A 25,295-nucleotide genomic window follows, 5' to 3' on the forward strand; every position below is an offset into this window, starting at 1 on the left:
CTAAGACTGTTTTAGTCAACCCAGAGAAGTCCTTAGAATTAGTAAGAATACTGGCTTTAAGAAAAGGTAAACAATTAGTAGTCCCTGCCCCTCGATTACAATTTGGCTTACTAACCAAAATTGATATGCCTGAGAACAACTCTAGGTACCACTTACGAAAGCAGTCAGTCTTAGAGGATTAAGTGAAGCTCCACCTCTTGACATGAACACCGAAATCAATATTGATTTACTGATCATTGGATCTGTTGCAGTGTCAAAAAACGGTTTGCAAATTGGTATAGGTCGGGGTTACACCGATTTTGAATTCGCAATTATCCAGCATATTAAAGCTCTAACTCCAAATACATTGATCGTGACGATAGTGCATGATTGTCAGGTGAAAGACGATATGCCCAGCACATTGTTCGAGGCTCATGATGTGCCAGTAGATGTAATAGTAACCCCGAACAAAAACTATAATGGTTTCAGACCGACCTCTTCGGCCAACTCACATAATGTGGAGCTTGATATCTGAAAGGCGTTTAAATGCTGTAAATGCCTTGAGAAGAATAAAGGAAGATGAAGAAGCGGCTGGAAAGAAAGATTGTGTTGACAAAAGTAGACAGTTATCATGAAAGCGTGAAGAAAGTAAGAGTTCCCGATAAATTTAACCAAAGAAGTAGGTCCAGTAAGTCGGCAAAAAATAGCGAATTTGAGCCGAATGTGGGTGATGGTGATGCATCTGAGCATGGTCGCAGTGGACGTAGATTGAGACGACGACGTGTCTCTGAAATGGAGGACAACGACTCATCTGACAAAGATGGCCAAACCAAACGCGATAATTTGCGAAAAAGGAGCACGCCTAAAACGGAGCCGCAGATTGCATTTAGCGTAAAGTTGGGAAACCTTGCAAAAACCGATCGTGTTCGTAACATTATGCCTGCTTTGGCAAAACGTGGTGTAAAGCCCTTCGATATAACATGGAGAGGAGTGGAAGGTTTTTGTTATTTGCATTTCGCAAAGAAACCTCCAGGTGTGGACTCCCTTGGAGTAGACTCTATTATCAAAACACTTTTGGTATGAAAGTTGGCGGCAGCCAAGTAGAAGGAACCAACTTTCGCGAACCACATATTTTGACTGTGCAGCCTACTAGACCAATCACTAGGATTTAAACAATAGATATGACTGCCGTATAATTTAATTAATTTACCATGTCAAAATTATAGTATTCGGGAACTTACTTCTAATTATAAAAATCAGATATATTGTTACAGAAATGTAACTTCTGTTGAGCAATTTTTTGCTTAATAAAAATTCCAAGTCGAACTAATTGTGTTGTTTTGATCTCTAAAAAAATGTTTATTATTAGTTAAATGTTAATTTTAATATATAAAGTACAAAATGTTATATATAATCACTGTTGGGCATTCAATTGTTTTAGCTTTTATACATAAGATTCATAAATCGTATAGTTTTTTTTATGAACAAAAATGAGTTTTATATAAAATAATTTTTATATAATAAGTTATTATATGATAAAAAAAGCCTTTTGTTTTTTAAAATATGCCTAATACAAATTCATGAATATTTTTAATATTGAAATAGCCGTTTTTTTTTAACTTTTCCTTTTCCGAAGAGGTTTGGGCAAAACAATCCGATTTGCTAAATTTATGTTTTCTCGACGATTTAAGTTATTTTCAATCGAATGGGACCAAATTTGGAAAAAGTATGTGTGTATGCGAACCAATATTTCATCATCGTTTTCTCAAACCGATTTCAAACATTTAAAAGCCAATCAATGTAACTCGATACGACGATCGATCCAGTCGTTTCGATCAGCAGATGTGTAAAATTTTTGTCCATAATAATTTTCGAACAGTTTTTGAATTTTTGGTATTAATTCAAGATTGCGGGGTAAAAAGTTTAGTGCACAATTACAAGTCCAAAAATTCTTGTAATTTTGTTTGAATAAAATTACCACCAATGCTTTTTATTGAATCAGTTGTTTGCAGATTGTATATAATCTTAATATGTGTATAAAATTTTACTTATTTGGTGCGTTAGCCCTGAACTTAATTTTCAGCTGAACCGAATTCGGGTCGTTACGAGTACGACATTATTCGGTGTTAATAGAGTTGTATATTTTCTTTATTTTCGGAGAAATATTATATGCATATAATAAGATTTTTAAGTATGTCAGATTATGAATAAATTATGTAGGTATTTTTGGAACATTTATTCGATGAATTCTAGCGTTACCTGTACAAATATATGGATTAATTTTCAAGTGTTGGTACGTGGTAGCATAGGTGGCAAACTTTCTAATCGCTTATTTTTTATCTGCAGTTTCATAAAGCTATCAAATCAATAGTATAAATAATTAGAACATAAATATATAAATAAACGAAAAAATAATAATTATAGAAATTATTATTTACACACATGCACAATGCCCATTTTGAACTATCAATGTTCAAATTTGTTTAGTTTTCTATGCACCATTTAATCAACGTTTAATAAACATCTTTATGAGAAATCAATGTATGAAAAATAATTTAGGGTGAAGCAGTACTTCAAGGTAGGCGGGAAAAAAGGGCCACCACGGATTTCTCAAAAACGAGTAAAGTTAAATATTTTTACCAACAATATTTGAAAGCAGAGAAAGGTATTTTTCTGCAATTTAACTGATTCAATAATATAGGTTTAAATTTCTTATCGCGGCATTAAACTTTCATATTTTAATAACCATCAACAGAAATAATTTCTAAGTCTTTGGTTAGGAAACTTAGGTAGTAAATTTGCACGATACTACTAATTATGAATACGCGATCATAATCGAAGAACGAAACAAAATCCAAAGAACTTACAATTCAATTTTCATAGCATAAGTTTTACTTACAACGACCGACTTTTATTTTTTCCTTATTACACAAAATTACAACATATCCGCAGCGTAATAAAGTCATTATAGGGAAATGAAACAAAAATATGTAGGCCGACGTTAAAGCTTCGAAATGATTCAATAAATGAGAACGCTGGAGATATTTGATCAAACCGATAATTTTTAATTGTAACATAAAATTCACGAGAGATATCATTTACAAGGGTGTGATATAAAATATTATTGAAGTTTTTGTAGGGTAAGTTATAGTAATCGCAAATAAATCGAAAATGAAGTTTTTTGCATATCTTTACGTTTCAGAGGTTTCTGAACATGTTGGAATACTTTAGAAAAAATTGATGAAAGTATGTGTTTTTTTGTATAGCGAAGGTAATGCGTTTATGCATCCCGGACTAGGTCATTTGTCTGGGTATGTCGGACTCAACACCGCATGGGTTTAATACCGACTAAAACCTAAGCTTATCTCTTGCCATGGAAACCGTTTCTTTTTCTTTTTTTTCTTTTGAAAATTTGCTTTATTTGACTTAAATACATACATTGATTTTTACATAAAGATACAAATTGTATACACCTATTCTGGGAATATCATTTTACTATCATAATATAATATTGTTTGCATATATATATTTGTTTCAATTAACTCATAGAAGTATGAAAAGAGTTATTAAAAACATACTGCCATCAAGTGTTCTTACAACTAATTAACAAAAGATAATAAAAATATATATTTACAATTTAAAAAACTAAATAACATTGTACAAACTTAGTATATGAGAAACTTGTTATAACAAGCCCTACAGAGTGAAAATGCGCAAATCAAATTAAGAAAGTGAATAAAACTTGCTTAAATGAATGAATATTATAGAAACTATAAGTTTCTGCAATCAATCAATAATTAAAATATAGTTTCCAATGAATTACACATACAGGCAATTACATTTGTGCTCTCGTTTTCTCCGACAATAATTTCCTAAATCATCATTTCCTTCACTACTAATTACTCGGCTGGTAATAAAAATTCAGCTTTGTCGAATATGAAAGGTTTGATTTGAATAATACCATATGTTTGTATTGCTGATCGACACGGAATATTTGTTCGTGCCGTTTCATCGTATACAATAATATAGCTAACAATTTTTTTGCCGTTTGAGATAACCATCTCATTTAAAAACGGGCGTGCTGCTACTGAACAAAACAAATTCTAGAGGTTTCCAATGTTTAATTGACTATTTTCTGATTCATCATAATTTTAATAATTTTATAAATGTTACTCACGGATTTCACCACAAGAAAAAGCTTGAACTATTCAAATAGAACTTTTGAAGCTTTTTGAATAAAAAGTCTGTGTAGGTCTCTATAAGCTTTATAAGCTTATGCATATTAATATTATTTGCCAAATAGTAATAAAAATTATGTAGAAAAAAAAATAATAATTGGAAAGGTAAAACATAATATAATTTCATACAGTTAAAAAATTATCAAAAATTTCATAAACTATTAGAAAGGTTTTAGAAGTTTATAAGAATACATAATGTCTAAAGAACGCCTTACAATTGCATAAATTATTATTATTAACAACTATTCGATTTTCTATAAAGTTTAATACAGTTTTTCAGATAATTTTAATCTAGATAAGTGTTATCTAATTATAAAGTACCTAGAGCATATTATATAATATTATTAATATAGTTTATATATTAATGTCTTTATTAATACAAGTTATAAAATATTTTAAACTTAACTTTAAACTTGCAATTTTCAAAACCAAACTCAAGTACTCGGTACCAAATTTATGATTTAGTAACAAAAAATTGACTGGATAGACAAAAATTAAATTAAAAATTAAAATTTTCATTGTAAATATTTTAATAACAAAAATTATGATGTGAGTATTTTTCCATGTAGTTTTAGTACATTCTAGTTATTATGCTATGCAGTTTTCATATATTTTCCTTAGAAATGCAGCATTTTATCGTATATTTTTATATATTTCCCACATTTTCCCATTTTTAACCGAGTGACACTGAATTTTTGGTTTATTTTCATGCATTTTTAGAATATTTGTATCAATTTAATTACAAGCAAAAAGAAAAAAAAATTGACCAAAGCGAAAATATTTTTTTGTAAACTTTGTTGCATGACAATTCTTTGACAATGTACAATGACAATGATTTTCTCCCTATGAAAGTTAATAATAATAACTTTCATATTCTAATATAAAATTTGCTGTATTGAGAGAGTCCTTTCTCCTGGTTTGGGAACCTGTAGTTAATAACGGCATGTGTTATTTTAATATATGCCGTGCTGTACTTCATTGCGGCCTTCTCGGCCGTATATCAAAAGTCATTTTTCCGAATTTTAACATCAAGAATGAATAATCGATGTAATACATCCACATTTCGAGGTCGGAACCTTTAAATCTTCAGATATAACGCAATGTTTGAGTTTTCATATGAATCTCGGTACGATTTCGATTATTTATGCAAATTATTTGTGGATTATTAGTCGAAAATTACTTGGCCACACGCGTTCGTAAACACACAAGGGTATGAAAGTAGTATAATTTTAATGTCATTAATTTGATACAATCGTTTTATAGGATTTTTACTCGGAATAATAACATTTTGAGAAAAGAACGTTTTATTTGAGAAAAAAAAAAGATTTTTTTTTCGAGTAAAATATGAACTGAATATTTTCTGCTTGATATGTGCATCTTTAGAAACAAACTAGACATTAATTACAATCGTCTATTATATAAGAAATAATATCAAAAATTTTCACATGGGCTATGGTAACTTTATTAGATAATTTAGTTAAAAATGTGACAAGCAAACTTAATGTATTTAATCTTAATTGTTTCTCCAAAATTCCTGAAAAAACACTATTTTTTATGTCGCACATATATGACTGACTTGGGCCTAAATCGAAATAGTTTTCTCCTCCTACCAAATTGCGTATGTCAGATCTTATGTCCAATATGGCTTATATAGAACTTCTAATCGTCAGACACATATGACTGACATAACGAGTTACATGTTAACTAATTAGAATAGTGTTATATCACAATGTTCTATCCAATTTGACAATGAAGCAGTCGTGAAAAATTAGTTTTACTCTAGTGGAAAACTAAAAATGAAGCAATGATTTATCTGACTAAAAATTGATATGATGCAAACTTTTTGGTTTTGATTAGGAAACAAAATATTTTAGAATACTTCAGAAATTAGGTTTATGAAAGTTTTAATTCATACCATTTTAATTATAAAAGACATCCACTAACTCTCTCTATAATTCTCTTATAATTATAGAAACTCTTTTTCACATAGTTTGGGTGGGACGAGGCACAAAGGACCGTTTTGGCTTTCAGTAATTATAATCAAATAAACAAGTATCAAACTATGATTAGTAAAATTCTCATTTAATTCGTAGTTATAGAAATATAATTTTAAGCTATTTTCTAAAACTTGTTTTCTGGCCCATTTTACCCCATAGCACGGGTTAGAAGGGCAGCCTTCAGACAAACAGATATAGTGCCCTATATTTAATTTTGATAAAAAAAGAAATAATAGACGAAATAAAGATTATGGGCGCATTTTTGCATAGATCACAACCTATATAACATCGATCTGGTATTTTCTCAGAAATATTTAATAGAAATTAGTAAAATTGCTTTCTTAAACTTAATTTTCTTTTTAATTAACTATTTTTTATTGTTTACAGCCTTTGTCAGGGTTTTTTACCCCACCACACATATGAGCTATTATAAAGGTTATATAAACACATCTGTTGAATCTAACTTAAAATTAAAAATACATCTTATAAAATAAGTAAATAACGTATATTTAACAAAATTATATTAAGATTTCGTAGACTAAACAACAATGCGCAGGACTAAAAAAGCTAACAGCGAAAATTTTATTGTATAGATATAACTTTAACTTTTGAGTAGAAAATGTAATCATAATTTTTAGGTATTACTACTAATTAAAAATTTTATAAATCTAGTGTAAAATCAAATCAAGTAATTACTTCAGGTAAATCAATAATCAAATTAAATAATTTTTTTCAACCAAAATATGTTTTTGCCCTTATGCACCTTTAACTGTCCTAATTTTATCCAGAATAAAATTCTAAAATTCAATGCAAATTTCAGAAAAATACAACTTTTTCTTCATATTATTTAAACAAATGTGCCAAAAAATTAGACAAAAAAAACCCTTGTATCACTTTATCGAAAAATGTATTGCGGCAAATAAGTATCTGTATAAAATCTCGATGAAAGATTTAGCTTTAGCTATCGAATAATCTATATAATTTTTTATGGAATTAAAAATGCATTAAGTAATAAATTTCAATTGAAACTTAGTTAATGATGATACATGCGATATGCCTTCGTAATAATATCGTAAGGCATTCTAATGCATTCTTAATCGTTTCTCATTATTAAAACACCGGCTAAGTCTGACTAACACAATTTTCTATGGAAATGTGAGAAAACGTCGATAATAGCAGCAAAAGTTTAGTCACTCGAACGATATAAGTTGAATATTATGCTAACACGTTTAAAAACATATTAGCATATTTAAAGTTTTTGTTGAATAAAATTTCTTTATGAATATGTAATTAACCCATATTAGTCTGTCTTTTCCTCTTAAAATGATTCATTTGCAATCGTAATATTTTGGGTGAAAAGGTTGGTTAAAGAGCATTAAAGTGAAGTCTAAATTAAGGTTTATTTGCACAGATTTGTACAAATTTGTAATAATTTAAAAAAATAATTAAATTGAATAAATTAATTAATTTGTACGATTTTGTTTTAAATTTTTATAATAAACAGATGATTTAAAAGTTACAAGAAATTGATGTAAATGACTTTTTGTCTAACAATAAGCAATATTTTTAATGGATTTAACGTGTAATGTAGATTAAATGTAGACCAAATTGTGTTAAGATTCTTTATTGTAATGAAAACAGTGAAATATTCAATCTTGAATAAGTTTATGTCAAATATAATTTATATATGTGCCTCTGTTTCTGTATATAAACGTAAATTTTGCCTTCTATTGGCATTTCAAAAAAAATTAATTCATAGAATTTAATAAAAGTCCAAACCTTTGTCGAGCAAATAACATTAAGATACATAATTTGTTATTCACATTTCCTCCATAAACACTAATTTTATTTGAACAAATTGATGTCAGGCAGTTTATACAATTTGCAGAATAAAACTTACATCAAGCTTATATCATATTACGATATTTTTGAAAATCGTTGTACTTACTGTTAGTCTTACCTCCATTTATAAGATAATTTTTTAAATTGGGTAAAGTGAGGCTTATTGGGGGTCCGCGGGTAGAAAGGACCACCACCGATATCCAGAAACAGGTATAGTTACGAGGTTCAATAACAATATTTAAAAATAGAAAAAGATGGGTAATCGGCCAGCTATTGGGAGGTAAACCGAGCTATTTTCAAAAATCCATACCAAAAGTATTTTCTTTCATTATTAGTTTTCTTGGTGAGCACTATTCTTTAGTTTACAAGACCTTAATATAATTTTGAAGTCTACGAAATTATATTGTTCTATAAAAATCATTGTTAATTTTAAATTATATTCAACTATTTTTGATATAACCTCTAACCAGGTAAAATGGACCAACTGAATCTTCACCCTGGCAAAGATGTAAACAATAAATAATAGTAAATAAAAGTAAATTGAGCTAAAAAAACAATTTCAGAAGATATAAATTAAATAAATATTAATTCCAATTCTGCTGATGAATATTTCTGAAGAAATACCAGATCAAGGTTATTTACAGTGTTATCCGTGTAAATGTACCAAAAAAGTTTATATTTTGCATTAGTTGAATAAAGTAACTATTATTTTGTGAAATTCCTTCAAAATTAAAAATTAAACTTTGGTTTTGAAAAACAGTAAAAAACACATTTCTACAATGATGACTGCTGCGAGTTTTACTGAACATAGTCAGATGGTTGTTTGTTTTATATGTGTTACTTGTTGTGATATAATTGGTTTGATTTTCACAATATAATTGCTCGATGTCAAATTGGACCTTTGTGCTCTGCCCTACCCTATTTTAGTCATTCACATATCATGCTACATACATATGAATAATTTTTGCTTCGATTTTTTGGCAATTTTACAAGAGATAAATGAAAGAAATAGTTATTCCAACTCTGCTGGTGAATATTTCTGACAAAATACCAGATCAAGGTTATCTACAGTGTTATCCGTGTAAAATATATACCCATGAGATTTATATTTGGTAGAGTAATGTAGCTATTATTTTGTAAAATACCTTTAAAATTAAAAGTAAGAAATTGGATTTGTTTGCTTCCTGGCTGTCCCATTTTACCCCGCTTATAGGGTAAAAAAACAGGTAAATAATATTTGAAAAACAGCAAAAAATGCATTTTTACAATAATGAATTAGCTGGGAGTTTTACTGAAGATAGTCAAAAAGTTCTTCATTTGATATGTGTTACTTGTTTGATATGTGTTACTTGTAGTAAGATTGGACCTTTGTGCCCCGCCCTACCCTATTTTAGTCATTCACAAATCATGCGACAAAAATATGTATATTTTTCCTTCGATTTTTTGGCACGTAGAAAAATTTCTTCGTCTTGGTCGCAAAAAGCTTGATTAGCACTTATAAAATATGTTTTGACATTGATTTTCTGATTGTGCGCGTGTTTGCGTATTTTTTCCTGTGCCTTACTTTTGCGATAATCATATGTACCGCGTTAAGTGGAAAAGTAATTTTAAAATACAAAGTAGAAATGTCGTAAAAATTACGACGTAGATTCGAAGAAATTCAAACAATAAAATTAATTAAATATTTGCTATTAATAATAATAAGAAAATAAAAATTTCAAATTTTCTATTAAATGCCAGTATTAACACAATGCATTTTGGTCACTTCAATAAGTGCGAAATAAAGTTATCATAATAAAACAATTTTTACTTAAGAAGCATCTTATATTGATATTGATATAAATAAATTTGAAAGATTGTTTAAATCAAACAAAATTTTTTTTAATATATAGTAATTTTTACACCTGCCTTGATATGGGCAACAAGGAAAACTGTAGGAATAATATAGAGCTAAACTTTTGTATAATTTAATTCATTTTGGTATTAAAAATATACATTAAAATTAATTTAAAATTTCACTTTGAAATCAAAACTGATGCTATCGCGTGGATTATCTTGTCCAGTTAGCTGTTAGAGTATATAATTGCCTGAATCAAATTCATTTAAATAATAATCGAATTTCATAGAATTCTATGAAACAAGCTAACTAGCCATTAGTACAGCATATTACAAAAAAAAATCAAGAAAATTTACTTACCCATAATTAAAAATAATAGCATATGCTCTGATCAGATATTGACGTAACGCAATTTACGGAAAATGTTTGAGTAATAGGCATATTATGGTAAGATCGTTATTGTTAGATAAAATAACATTCCAATGAAGTCTTATATATTATATTAATTAAAGTAATTTGAAATAATTAATCTCACATAAAATTTGATAAATTTTATATAACATTGGGAATCGTCAAAAAATAGATTTTTTAATGGCTCGATTCACAAAAGAATTTCGAAGCGGTGTACGAATAGGGTAGTATTTTATGGCATATTTGCAAATTTTGTAGATGATATTCATGATTTATTTTCAAGATATAAACTAGCCAGCAGGCAAAAATATTCATTTTGAATTGTCAGGGAGCAAACTGTTTCATTTTACCATCACTAAAATAAAACTAAGGTAAACTAAAATAATCAATGATCTCATTTAAGGCCGACTCATATAATTTAATCATATAATTAAATTGTTAGATAATGTGATTTACAGATAATTGAATTTTCAGACAATTCAATTAATAAAATCTCATAATTTCAAGATAAAACCAATATTCACACAAATTTTACACAAGAAAGTTTCCCATACGATGCAACTTTCTTAATTTTCGTTTTCGTGTTCAATTCTAATTACTCTACACGCAGGACATTAATTTAAAATCAGTTTAAATCCGTATTATTTTAACTAATTGACTCAAAATTTAATATAACGAATACAAGGAAGATAACTGATAGAAAATGTACTTAAAAATTAAAAATCAAAATAAGTTAGAGTAAATTCCTCCAACTTAAACAATTTTCAAAGCAAACATCATCAAATATGTGGGAGTATACTTAGACTAAAAATTAAGATGAATACCACACAAAAAACGCGAATTCAAGCAAGTTAGATACGCAAGTTGAATCATTATAGTGGTTTGTTAGACGGCAGTCTAAATTCTTTACAGAAAATAAAGTACTTTTGTATAAAACAGTATGTTTATGTGTTATCAAAATTTTGAACTACTGTTGTACATCTAAGGTGAAAATTGGAACAGCTTATAAAAAAAATCTCCTTCATGGTACATGTATAATATAATATTCTGACGACTGAAGATGGAAACTGTACAAGCAATTGTAACTCCAGATAGGGAAAATATTCTAACTTATATATTATACTCGAAACTGTAAATATACAAAGACTGAAGAACTCGTCTCATTGAAAAGGCTTCAGCCAAGTCTGGGTGTAAACCCAGTTGTACACACTAAAGTATCACTAGAATAGCTTATAAAAGAAGTAAAAAAAGATATTTAATTCCTGGGTAAATATTTCTAAGAACTAGTGTTTGCGCGTTAAAAACTGCGTATTGTGAAAGTAAATGCACGTGCAAAATAAAATATAAGATTTATTTTTGTATTTAGAATCAATAAAATTGATCGCACTGCTAGGCCTTGTACAAAAGAAATAATATAAAACCTAACAGTATTAAGGTATTATTAGGAGCATCATTACATATGCAAATCGGACATAAGTCCGATAAAGAGCAAAAAGTGCGATACGTCACTCTTCATAAACCATACAACGTTGCACATGCCACGCCACGACTATTGTGCAACTATAAAATATTCTCAAAGTCGATCACACAGTACGGAATAAGGACTTGTTTGCATAACAAATTTCCGAGAATTTTATGAGAAAATGAGGCATAACACACAAATTAACCCTTTCCGCTACGAGAGTGTTTTCCGAAAGAGTGTCGCTGCTGTACGGAACAGCGTGTCCATTAGTAGTGCTAGTGAACGGATCTAGCACGGATATATTCTAAGATAGTTCTATCATTATCATTGAATGTGTTAAAAAATTAAAAATTGCTCTTCTAATAAACTATCTACTGGCGTATGGCATCATTGGCATCGTGTCAAGGCAAATTGCTGGAACTCCCCGTACCATTTTTATTTATTTTTTTAAAAAGAATAAAATATTTTTCAAACTTTGAAAAAAATTGATTTTGGAGAATTCTGAAATTTTTGAAAAAAAATTTACTTTTAAAAAAAAAAAAACTTTTTCAAAAACATGTCATCCATGGACGACATTCGTAGCATAGGAGGAGTTTGAAATTTAAACCCCAATTGGACTTGATATTTGTTAATATACTACTATCATGGTACTAAGAAAAAGCTTCATAATTTATTTTGTAACTATTGTCTTAACTATGTTTTTCTTCATCTTCATAAAATATAGAAATGGAAAGAATAGATACGTAGAGCTCAGATATATTTGAATGATTTAAGTGTTTTACGTTGATAGTTCCTCTGAATTATTCTAAAGTAAAGGGTATAATGATAATAGAATAGATACATAAATACTTAAAATGCTTTAATCTAAAAATCTTTAATGAAATAACGACAAAAATAGTTTTGAACATCAGATACGCTTTTATTAACAGATGCATCTACAATTCACTCTCAATATCAATTATTTGAAATTGTTATTGGTTTTGTGGAATTGAAATGAAATATTTAAACATCTTCTCTAGTGGTGCGCTTTCCCAAATTTCCGGTTCACATTTGATGAAGTGGCAAATTATGGAATCTTGCTCAATCTGCACGTAACTCTCTATTGGTCTGACTGGCTTACAGACTTGGCAGAAGATAGTTCCTTTAATTATTTTGGATCTTCCGAGGCTGAATTGAATGAATCTCATCTCTATCATTATGTCATAAACTTCGATTTCGATTGACATGCCATATGGTAGTTTGTGTGACAAGCTGAAGGTCATGAAAAACTTTTCATCGGTTTGTTCATAACTCTTGAATTTCACTTCTGGCATAAAGTTTATAAAACGCAAGATATTTTCCAACATTTTCGGTAATGAGATTCAAAAATTTTGCTGTAAAACGACTTTCGCAATTACAACCCGTTTTGATACATTTTCTATCATAAATATCTTTTGTTTTATTTTGATTTGTATATTTATGAAATGACTGCCAACCTGCCAACTTATAGAGCTGACAGTTAATCAGAATTTACAAATCATTCACACTTACAAAATTATTTCGCTTAAATATCAAAAATAAGTGAGACTATCTAATATGACTATTCCGTTATAATATAAAAATTAGTTTAATAAATTAATATATTTATATGAGTTATATACCAGGTATAGCAGTTTAAAGATAGGGTCTAGATATAAATGTCTCAATATGGAAGATTTTTTGTGACCAATTCTTAATTTTTATTTTATTACGAAGAGACAAAAGTAAGTTTTCTTGTTCAAATAACTTTGTTTGATATTTTGTTGAACATTAATAATCAATTACCAGCAATTAGTTTTTGCTTAAATAATTCAGCTCATAATGATGATTTACTTTCAAAAGTGTGCGTTACCCAACGGACAAATTGTGACAAATTTTATGGGTGCGGTTGTGACATATGTTTTTATTCTTTTTGGATGAAGATTAAACAGATAAAAAAAATCTAACTTCATTAAGATAAAATACGAAAGAGAAATAAAAATTCAATACAAAAAAAATTATGTTTTGTTATATATTATTATATTATATTACTAAGCTTTGTTTAAATGATTATTTTGTGTCATGCTACATATTATTTATTTTTAAACTCATAGCCCACAGAATAGTTTGAAGAGGAGAATTAAAAATACAGTTATTAAACATATAATATGATTAATATACGATATAGTAAAGTACACAATGCACTTAAAAAACATAATAACATGATACAGAATGTAACAATTTTATTAAATCTTGTAGATTAAAATAGAATAAAAAAAAGGTGCGCATAAGGTTCACACGCGATTGAAGTAAAACTTATTTGCTACTGTACAAGATGGCATTTAAGTAAAAATAAATACATCACATAACAATTTTGATTAATGTTTATTAGTAATATGGTAACACTCGTGATGCACACATTTATTAGTGTCAACCATTATTCACATTTATATAATGATAAATTATAAATTATATTTTTATGATAGCAATAAAAATATGTATAATATTTAAAAGCAATAATGTAATTAAAGTCATACTTCAAACATGCTTGTATTTTTTTTTTACTTTTTCGCTGGCGATATAATCTCATTCTTTGAACAGCTGTAATATCTATCTTGCCTAAAAAATATTTTCCATTTTAATAACTTCAAAGATTTATAGAAACTACGAATAATATAGAAATCATTTCTAGTCAACAAACTTACGTTTAGTTCACGGCCCAAATGTTTAATTCATTTCATTATTTTCAAGGGACAGGGTAAAATATTATTCCGATTCAGGCATTTTTTATTAAATCAAAATTTGTACTACGATGTAACTATCTATGCCGTTTTCCTTGTTGATATCGGTACGCATACAACGTTGATGTCAGTACGCATACAACGACAGATTTCTATTTACATACACGACGGCTAATCACAATCGACCCGTATAGAAATGATCTCATTGAGAGCGAATGACGAACAGTTCGGGCGTAACGCTATTTCCGTTGCATTTGTACGGATTTACACCCTAGTCGGCGCGACTAAGTTCAACTTCAAAAAAGATATTTGAAAAGAAATAAAAAGTTTAACTTTAGCAGATGAAGATCAATGCAATGCAGTGTTCTGAAGATCAATCTCATTTTTTAAGTTAAGTTAGTACTGTTAGTGCTATTAACGACAACAAAAGTCGGTATAAAATGTTTTGGTTTTTATAGCTGTTGTTTTTTAACCTATTTTTATGCTTGTCACAACCGTCCCTCGGGTGTGAACGGTTGTGACACTTGACCTTTTCTTATATGATTTGATTTAAGGACAATTCCAAAGTATTTAAGGAGAGTATTTCAATATTTCCACATAGATAAGTGTTCAAATTACCATTTAACTCACTTTCCTCCCTGCCCAAATTTCGGTCGCACTTCAAATAGTTTTCGAGAAAAACGCATTTTTAATACGTGTCGGTAACGGTTAAAGATATCATAAAAATTTTTGCACCTGCAGATACATATTTTAAATGCGCATATTTCATTCATATACATCATGAATCTATGTTGAATATTTTCCAAGATATAGGCGTTTAACTGTTTCAAAGTTGAAAATTTGAAACTGTTTTTGGGGTATATCTCGCGAACGGTAAGAGGTATTTTAAAAAAGTTCACACTAGGTTAAAGATCTCATGATATGGAATATTTCACCTGTAAACATCAATGTTCTATGATGAGTCGTTCGTTCAAAAGCTAGCTGGTAAATGACTGATAAAAGACGTGGCACAACTGTACCCAGTTTTCTTTACTTCTAATTAATTTGATACGTATTTATAAAATATTGATGTGATATCCCCACTAAGCAATTAATAAAATTAATCATAATTACCTAACTGTTCTAGCATGCCTCGTATGCAAAATAACTACTTCTAACTACTTTTTTAACCCAATTCTCAGGGCACCCTTAAAGCTCATTCATTCATTTTTATATTTGATGGATGAATTAAAGAGAGCAATCATACAATTATGTCAATCAATCATTCGCATAAATAAGCGTGACTTTTTCCGATTCCAAGCAACAAGTCCAGCAAGTCTGATCTGGCGGGCGGCGATGCGCGATCGAATCGCCTTTTAGTTCAGACCCCGAACGGCCGGGCGTCGTAGGCCAGTGGCGAGGACGGAACCTCGAGCGAGGCCGCGAGTGGGGCGTATGTACAAACATGGGTGGGTGGAAGAAAGAAACGACAGAGCGGCGATGGATACACTATGTTGAAGGTGTATATACTGGATAGACGGAGTTTCTATAGGATTGCTAGACGACTGTAAAATCCATTGGCGGGGAGATATTATTTCCAGGAGAAGTTCTATGTGAATATAGTTCTCGGTGAGGACTTAATACAAAAGCAGCTAGAAAACTAGCTGTAAGTGGAATTCTGTCTTGAGGCAATTAAGGCATCGTGTCTTAAGGCAAATTACAGGAACTTCCCGTACCAAAATATATTATTTTTTTAAAAACGATTAACATTTTTGAAAAAAATTTACTTCAAAAAAATTAGATTTTTGAGAAACTAAATTTGACAAAAAATTACTTTTTAGAAAACAATTTTTTTTTGAAAATAAAAATGTTTTTTTCATTTTGACATATTTTGGAAATTCCGAACTTTTTTTACTTTTTACTGCTTGAACTGCATAGAGACGAAATGTCAAAGCGCGCAAGTGCCGCAACGCCGTCTAACGCATAAGCATTGGTACGGAACCCATAGAAATGTAAACTAGCTGTAAGTGGAATTCTGTCTTAAGGCAATTAAGGCATCGTGCTTTAAGGCAAATTGCTGGAACTTCCCGTACCAAAAATTAATATTTTTTTAAAAACGATTAACATTTTTGAAAAAAAATTACTTCGAAAAAATAAGATTTTTGACAAACAATTAGACAAAAAATTACTTTTTTTTTGAAAAAAAATTTTTTTTTAATTTTTTTTTTTTTGAAAAAAAATGTTTTTTTTTATTTTGACATATTTTGAAAGATCTAAACTTTTTTTCAAAGCAATCGTACTGCTTTAACTGCATAAAGACGAAATATCAAACCGCGTAAGCGCCGCGTCGACGTCTAACGCGTAAACATTGGTACGGAACCCATAGGAATGTAAACCAAAATATATACTTATTGTTAAAATCTCTATAAAATATCTGATAATTTGATGTGCATATGTCTAATGATCATTTTCGACCGCCAAATAGCATTTTTTTTACTTTTTTTACTAGATCTCCGAAACCGCTAGACCTGCCTTCATAAAAATTTGATCACATCTTCATCTTGTTAATACAAGTAAAATGTTTTTTTGAATTATTTAAATCGGACGCTCCGTTCTCTTAAAAACTGAGTTACCGTTTTTAGCACTTTTTGCCCCGTATCTTTGGAACGGTTAGACTTGCCTTTACCAAAAACTAATCAGCACGTCTCCTTATCAATACAAATCAAATGTTTTTTAATTATTCAAATCACCTCATCCGTGTTCCCAAAATCGTCGACGAAAATTTGTATCCGAACACACAAACACCCACGCACACACACACATCCACACATACATCCATTTTTTCTAAGGTATGCCAAAATATTCAGAAACCTCTAAAACGTAAAGATATATAAAAAAATTTATTTTCGATTTTTTGCGATTAATATAACTTACCCTACGGGAAGTTAACTAGTGGTGCATGGCATCGTGCCTTAAAGCAAATTGCTGGAACTTTCCGTACCGTAACAAAATGTTCGAGGAATATTAAATGTTATCAAATAGATTATTATAGATACTGTAACATTGTCTAATATTTATAAGCATTATATCAACGGAATTGTAAAGTTGAAATTATTTATTTAAAGTATATAAGTGAGCTTTAGAACTTTATCCAGAATTAAAATTAAAAACTAAATTATTTTCTATGCAAAAAAAAATCTTCTAGAAAAATTTTAGGAATCTTTCAAATCAGATGCTTAGTTCTTTCAAAAACTGCCGTTTTTTGCACATTTAGCTCCGTATCTTCGAAATGGCTGGACGTACCTTTGCCAAAAACTAATCACCACTTCTCTCAATCTTTACAAATTGAATATAATGATCATTCAAATCGGATACTCCGTTTTCTCAAAAACTCGATTTCTATTTTCTGCATTCTTTGCTCCGCATCTCCGTAACGGCTCGACCTGCTTTCGCCAAAAACTAATCAGCACATCTCCTATTAATAGTAATCGAATTCAAATCGGTTGATTCGTGCGCCCAAAAACGTGGAGGAAAAATTGCAGAGACGCAAAACACATACACTCATTTATTTTTTTCGATGTGTGCCAAAATGTTCAGAAACCTCTAAAACGTGAAGATATGCTAAAAATTGCATTTTCGATTTTTGGCCCATTACTATAACTACAGGATGTGGTGAATTGCCATAGAGCAAAATTACTTTGCCGTATCTCTGACCCATTTTGATCGTTTATTTTTTCAGAGAAATTGTTGCTTGTGTGGCATTTAATATTTTTGCTGTTTGCTTTTGAGTCAAAGTGCCAAAAATCATTACTATCTGGTACAAAGTTGATGAATGTATGAAATACTATTTCAAACGATGAAAAAGTATGATGTTAGTAAATATACATAACCGTACCAAGTAAAAAAGAAAAAATTAAAAATCGGTCACAAAAATCTTCCATATCGACATATTTGTATCTAGACGCTCACTTCATACTGCCATTTATTAAACAAATTTTTATATGAAATATAACGTAATAATCATATTACATATTTTCATTTATTTTTAATATTCAAGCGAAATTATTTTGTGAGTGTGATTGATTTGTAAATTCTGATTAACTGTCAAATTTAAAAGTTGGCAGTCATTCGATAAATATATAAATCAAAGTAAAACAAAAGATAGGCACAAAATCTATTATTAAACAAATTTTTATATGAAATATAACGCAATAGTCATATTATGTATTTTTATTTATTTTTGATATTCAAGCGAAATTATTTTGTGAGTGTGATTGATTTGTAAATTCTGATTAACTGTCAGCTTTAAAAGTTGGCAGTCATTGGATAAATATACAAATCAAAGTTACAAAATCTATCAAAACGTGTTGTAATTGCGAAAGTCGTTCTATATCAAAATTATTAAATCTCATTACCGAAAAAAATGGACAATAATATCTTGCGTTTTGTAAACTTTATGCCAGAAGTCAAATTCAGGAGTTGTGAACAAACCGATGAAAAGTTTTTCATGACCTTCAGCTTGTCACACAAACTACCATATGGCATGGCGATCGAAATCGAAGTTTATGACATAATGATCGAGATGAGATTCGTTCTGTACATCATCGGAGGATCCAAAATTATTAGAGGAACTATTTTCTGCCAAGTTTGTAAGCCAGTCAGACCATTCGAGAGTTACGTGCAGATTGAGCAGGATTCCATATTCTGCCACTTCATCAAATGTGAACCCGAAATTTGGGAACGCGCATCACTACAGAAAATGTTTAAATATTTTATTTCAATTCCACGAAACCAATAACAATACAAATAATCCATATATTGAGAATTAATTGTAAATACATGTGTCAATAAAAGCGTATCTAAGGTTTAAAATTACTTTTGTCGTTTTTAGGTTGTCTTTCATAACTTCATAAACAATAGTGTACAAAATTATTTAATAAATATATATATATATATATATATATATATATATAATATTCATCAACTGTCGAAACGTATAATTAAAGAATTATTTTTATTTACCTTTCTAATTCCTTATATAGACAGGGTGTCCCAGACCTTAACGTCAAGACGAAACATGGTGGAAGTATTCACCACTTTCACTGTCCTGAAAGAAATTAGAAAAAAAAAATTATCTCATGTTATTTGAGTATCATGAGCTTTTAAGTGCAACCTAGAGCTTTGTTAAAATTATGACCATCTTATGATTATTGTGGTTAACTTTGATTAATTTTATTTTTCTAAACTTTAGAACCGTATCCGTGAATAACATTTCTAAGACCATTGTAAAAAAATTACAATTGCTTAAGTTTTCAAAAATTAAGAGTTTTTGTTGAACTATTGATTTAAAATCGGTCGACTTGGCCATCCTTTAAAAAAAAATGTTCTAAAGTGTGATGGTGAGTTTCATCAAAAGTTGGCGCATTTAATCAGGATTGTAAAATGGTAAGATACTTGAGATTTTTTATTGGAAAATTCCGGAGAAAATAAAAACCTAAAAGTGACGCAATAACGGTTAACGCATTTCGCTCACATTTAGTTCAAATGTTTCTCTCTTAAAAACAATTTTCGAAAACAAACATATCGTGATGTAAAATGCACTAGCAAAAGCCACGTCAATTATTTATGAAAAACTGTATTGTAAAAAAACAAACATACACTTTTAGAATTTTTGTTAGAATAATCCCAAATATCAATAAATTAGAAATTATAGAATTTTCAACTTATGTTTTAAACTAATTTTAATTATATTTCACAGCCTTGCCAATTTAGGTCTCAAAATATTTAAAGATTATGCTATTTAAGTGTATAATTAATTGCATAAAATAAAATCAAATCCCTCCTAAGTCGTAAAATTAATTATCTTTTTGATTTGATTATCTTATCTGACAATTAAAACTTTAATGATTGCCCAGCAAACTAAGATATCAATATAATTAATTCAATGAAAACCATAGGCTTTTTTATTCTACGCCGTGTTGGGTAAAATATGCCTAAAGTAGGTAGCTATACATAAAAACATACACACAAATAAAAATACACATATATTTAGCCTACGGCGCTCTCACACCCCCGAAGAACATAAAACAACGGTAGCACTTACTCATATCAGAAACATTGACCACACTCCTTAGAATCGTCGGGAATAAGAAAGTTTCTTTTATTCATCAAAAAAATGTATTATATGATATTTGGCTAATTTTATAAAATATATATAATTAATAAACTAGGTTACAGTTGTAATTCGACTATTTGTGTGTTTCTATTCTTAAATAATAATAATTTTAACAATCACCGCAAATACATTGCTTTTTGACAGTTTGTCACTACCAATTCATACTAAGATAGATCCGTAAGGGCGTTACTATAACATTTTTATTTTACTAGAGGAATGGTCCCTTAATTAATTAGATTAATTTTCATTGAATATGATCAATCTCGGAGCATATAAACTGAAAAAAATTACATTATAAATAATTTTACAACTCTCATATAACTAGGTGTAAGTGATATTATTCCTTAAGGCAAGAGGCAGAAACTTAGCGATAAGTGTTAATAATCGTTTTCTTGAAAGAAGAGCTTTGGACACTTTTAAAATTGTCACGGTAGAAATTTGTAATTTTGACGCAACCCATTTTACCAAATTTCAATAGAATTCAATATATAAGCTTTGTTTGTAGGCCAAATTTTATATAAAAAAGCTTATTATTATTATCGCTCAAAAGTAATAAATTGCATCGAATGGCTTTTAAATTTTGGAATCAGTTTAGCCCATTCTGAGAAAACGTCGATATATGGTAAAATTTTGATCTCAAGCAATACAAAATGACTTGAAACATCGAGAAAACATATCATTGGCAAATCGGATCTTCCGTCAAAAACAAATTTCTTCATTGGAAAATTAATTAAGATTAAAGTGCATGTATAATGATATCAGTAAAAAAGTTATAAAATATATAAGTAATAAAATGATAACAAATGTAAAAATTTAATTACTTGAAGTAATGTTTCACCTTTTCCACTCGCGAATTGCGAGATTTATATGTATTTTGCCGCCGGAACGGCGATATCCGAGTGGGAAGGGCTAAGTTTTCGTTGGGTAAGTTATAGTAATCGCAAAAAATCGAAATTAACTTTTTTTTATGTATTTTTGCGTTTCAAAGGTTACTGAATATTTTGGCATACCTTAGAAAAAATAAAATATATGTGTATGTATGTGCAGATACAATTTTTCGACGACGTTTTCGAGAGCACGAATCAACCGGTTTGAATGATTAAAAAACATTCGATTCCTTTTGATGGAAAAGCGTGCTGATTAGTTTTGGTCAAAGGCAAGTACAACCATTTTGAAGATGCGGGGAAAAAAGTGCCAAAATTAAGGTGACCATACATCCCGGTTTGGCCGGGACAGTCCCGGATTTTTATAAAATTAATATTTGTCCCGGATTTAGATCTTTCGTCCCGGATTGTGCCGAGTTTTCGAAAAGTATAGGCCTATATCGAATCTTTGTAGTTACTTGATAATAAAATTATAACTATTCATCAAATATCTATGTACCAGTTTGCTTATCTGAAAAAGGCGGGTTGAAACAGCCACTCACATTCGTAATATTTTAAATTTTACGAAAATTGACAAAAATTATGAAAATGAACTTCTTGCACTGCATAGAATACCTGAGTGCTAATTATTTTTAAATAATTATGAAGAAAATTGAAGGAAAATTTATAATAAGTTTCAAAGCTGACGGATTTTTATTGCATTCTTAAATAATGTTTGTTATATTAAAATCATATTAAATTTTTAGTATTCACCTAAATAAATCATAATAAAAAATTACCGTCCCTTACAAAAATGGCAATTCCATAGCAAGATTTGTGATGTTTAACCGTTAGAATGCAGCGCGATTGCTTTGGTAAAAAAATCAAAATTTTCAAAAAATTTGCCTTAGAGCGCAATGCCGTGCACCACTAGTTATTCTATTTTATTCAAAAACAAAAATTGTTTCTACACCGTTTTCATACAATCCGATTCATGTATGTTCTAAGGCTTGACCCCTTTCGGGCTACGGTCAATTCCACCCACTTTCGCCCTCTTTGGGGGTTCGCCCTCCCCATTCTAAGTTCAACTTTATATTTCATACTAGAGTCCGCCGTGGCGTGCGTGTCAGTTCGCCGTGGCCGAAGGCAACGATCGCTCTCCGTTAAAAAATCTTAAGGAAAAACCTAAACTCAGTCACAATACAAGCGCCGGGAAAAGCTCAAGAACGACGATTTTCTAACGATTCTCACTTTTCCTACCGGCATTTCGGGATTCAGGAGCCGGTTTCGATGACAAGGATAATTAGAATATTGATAAATATACAGTGATTTAATTTGATTATTTAATCAGGATTAATTGGAAAGGAAGCAAAGAAAGTTTATGACAAGTGTTAATATTAATTAAATAGTTAATTATTATATACAAAATATCGAGTAAAAAATAAAATTTATATGCTAAAACTAGTGATATTTGTATCTCATGTCCGTTGTTTTGTGGATGCAAATGCAATTTAAATATAATTCAACATAAATAAATAAGATATTTAGCCTAAATAATCATTAAAAAAACAAAATTGTACAATTAATTTAATATTAAATAACTTGAACAACTTTTATTAATTAATTAATTTGAATATTAAATAACTTGAACATATTTTAACATAAATTGAATACTTATCCCTAATAAAATTAAGAATACAATTATAAAATTAAATAAATAATATTTAAACATTTACTATTAAAATAATATTATGAGTGCATTTCAACATTAATACTGTTACTTGATACAATAAAGCAGTCATTAATAAAATATATAAAATTTATAGATGAAAATTTTACTTTATAAATTATTCATGTAATTTGAGTGAATTTGTGATTTTTATAAAAACTCTTCCTACAATTTATATTATGGAATAAAAAATATTTTGGACATCAAGCAATGATGCAGGTAATTATTTTTTTGAAAAAAATCGAAATAAGTCATAATTTTCATAATTTCTAATTCTAATTCATTATAATATTTACTATGAAAGATTCGAAAAATCACTTATTGTTAGAATACAGTCGTTTGTCAATTTAGATTTTTTTTTATTTTTTACGTAAGGATTCCTATAAGCTAAATTGACAATAAATTTAGAAACTTTAAATGAGTAATTATTTGCATTATAAAAGTTGTATAAATATTTAGAACGAATTTATTTAGAGATTTTAGAGTGTTTTAGAGTTCAATTTTCAAATATAAGTAGATGTTCAGAAGTCAAGAGCTTTCATCAAAATATAGACTAATTCAATTACAATTAATCACAAATAGTGTGCTAAATGTCTATAAGTATTAAAAAATGACAAAATTATAGCAATAATAGTTATTTATAAGAAAATTTAACTAGTTTCAAAATATTTTGGAATTGAAACATACTTCTCAATATACATTTGATTTATATTTGCAATATTCCAATAATATTTTATGTTATCTATGATATCACAGAATTTTTAATGAACTAAACATTTACCAAAATTTTCAAATATTTTTATTTTTTTTATTGGGTGGCTTTCAAAACATTTCAGAAACATTAGACAATATAACAAAAGCTAATAAACTAATTGTTATATTATTGAATGTATCCCGAAATGTGTAGAAAGTCACCCAAAATAAAAAAAATTAAAAATATTTTATTTAAAAATATTTATTTGAAAAAACCTGGTAATTATTAACTACATAGTGTTCATACGGAATTTTAATATACAATTGTATTTGTGCTATATTTTGTTTTTTCTGAAATATTTAATCGATAGACAGAAAATACAAATTAAGTACAACTGTTGCTGCAATAAATTTCGGAATAAAATTACAAATAATGTTCAAACTTTGTTCATCAAAGTTTATCAATTAATGTAAACAATTTCTATACTTACATCCCTTATTTAATTATTTTATTACACATTTAATTTGATATTATATATATTTAACATTTTATAGTTTAAGTAAGTCGAACACTAATTGTTAATAATGACTAGCTTCTAACTACTACAAGTAGAAAAAATTCTCAGAGCTTTTATTAAAAGCTCATATATTGTATTTTTAAATTGCTCGCCTCTTTGGTTTATGATCCTATTTGCATACCGGTTTTTCAATATACTTCTGTACAATGAACTTTTGCAAATAGAATGGAAATCTTTATATGCGGATTTAATTGATTCAGTAAAAAGGAAAAATAAACCAAATGGAAACATGAGATACAATTAATTTAAACAATATCGAGAGTAAATTAAAGTTATGTTCAACAAAACATTTAATTTGCATTCTTAAAACTTGTACACGTTTCAATAGTCATATATATTTTTTTCATTTTATTTTAATATATGACAATGAATAAGTATAATACACACATTTTAACTCAGGATTAATTAATAATCAGGATTAAATAATAATAAAGATAAATAATATAATAAAAAAATAGAATAAAATAGAGTAGATCACACTATCATTATACAAATCATATTACAAATAAATAATAGTAATAGTTGATAATCCCGATTTTTTTTATTCTAAAATTATTTAAATTAGTCATTTTTTATTTAATGTAGAGAATGTTGAAAAATGAATTCACACTTTTTTGAGAAAAATTAAGAACATAATTGGAGTAAACTTTCAGTATCAAAAACTAATAATTACTATAATGATTTATAATGCTGTGACACATTAAAATTTACTTTTGATAGTGATTAGTTTTTTTTTTCAAATTTACTATGGTTATATATTTATTATGGCTATAT

General features: G+C 28.7%; 1 protein-coding gene across 1 annotated transcript in view; it reads left to right on the plus strand.

Moving 5' to 3' along the window:
• The first annotated feature begins 558 nt into the window (after nucleotides 1-558).
• The window catches only part of LOC113374749 (echinoderm microtubule-associated protein-like CG42247), a 94,166-nt gene continuing 69,429 nt past the window's right edge, over nucleotides 559-25,295 (plus strand). The window contains exon 1 of the mRNA XM_026614721.1: nucleotides 559-1,056. Coding sequence (XP_026470506.1) covers nucleotides 559-1,056 — 498 coding nt within the window. The remainder of the gene's footprint in view (nucleotides 1,057-25,295) is intronic.

Source organism: Ctenocephalides felis, unplaced genomic scaffold, assembly GCF_003426905.1.
Source record: "Ctenocephalides felis isolate EL2017-DRISC unplaced genomic scaffold, ASM342690v1 CF-g0.4_SCAFFOLD_01886, whole genome shotgun sequence".
Classification (NCBI taxonomy): domain Eukaryota; kingdom Metazoa; phylum Arthropoda; class Insecta; order Siphonaptera; family Pulicidae; genus Ctenocephalides; species Ctenocephalides felis.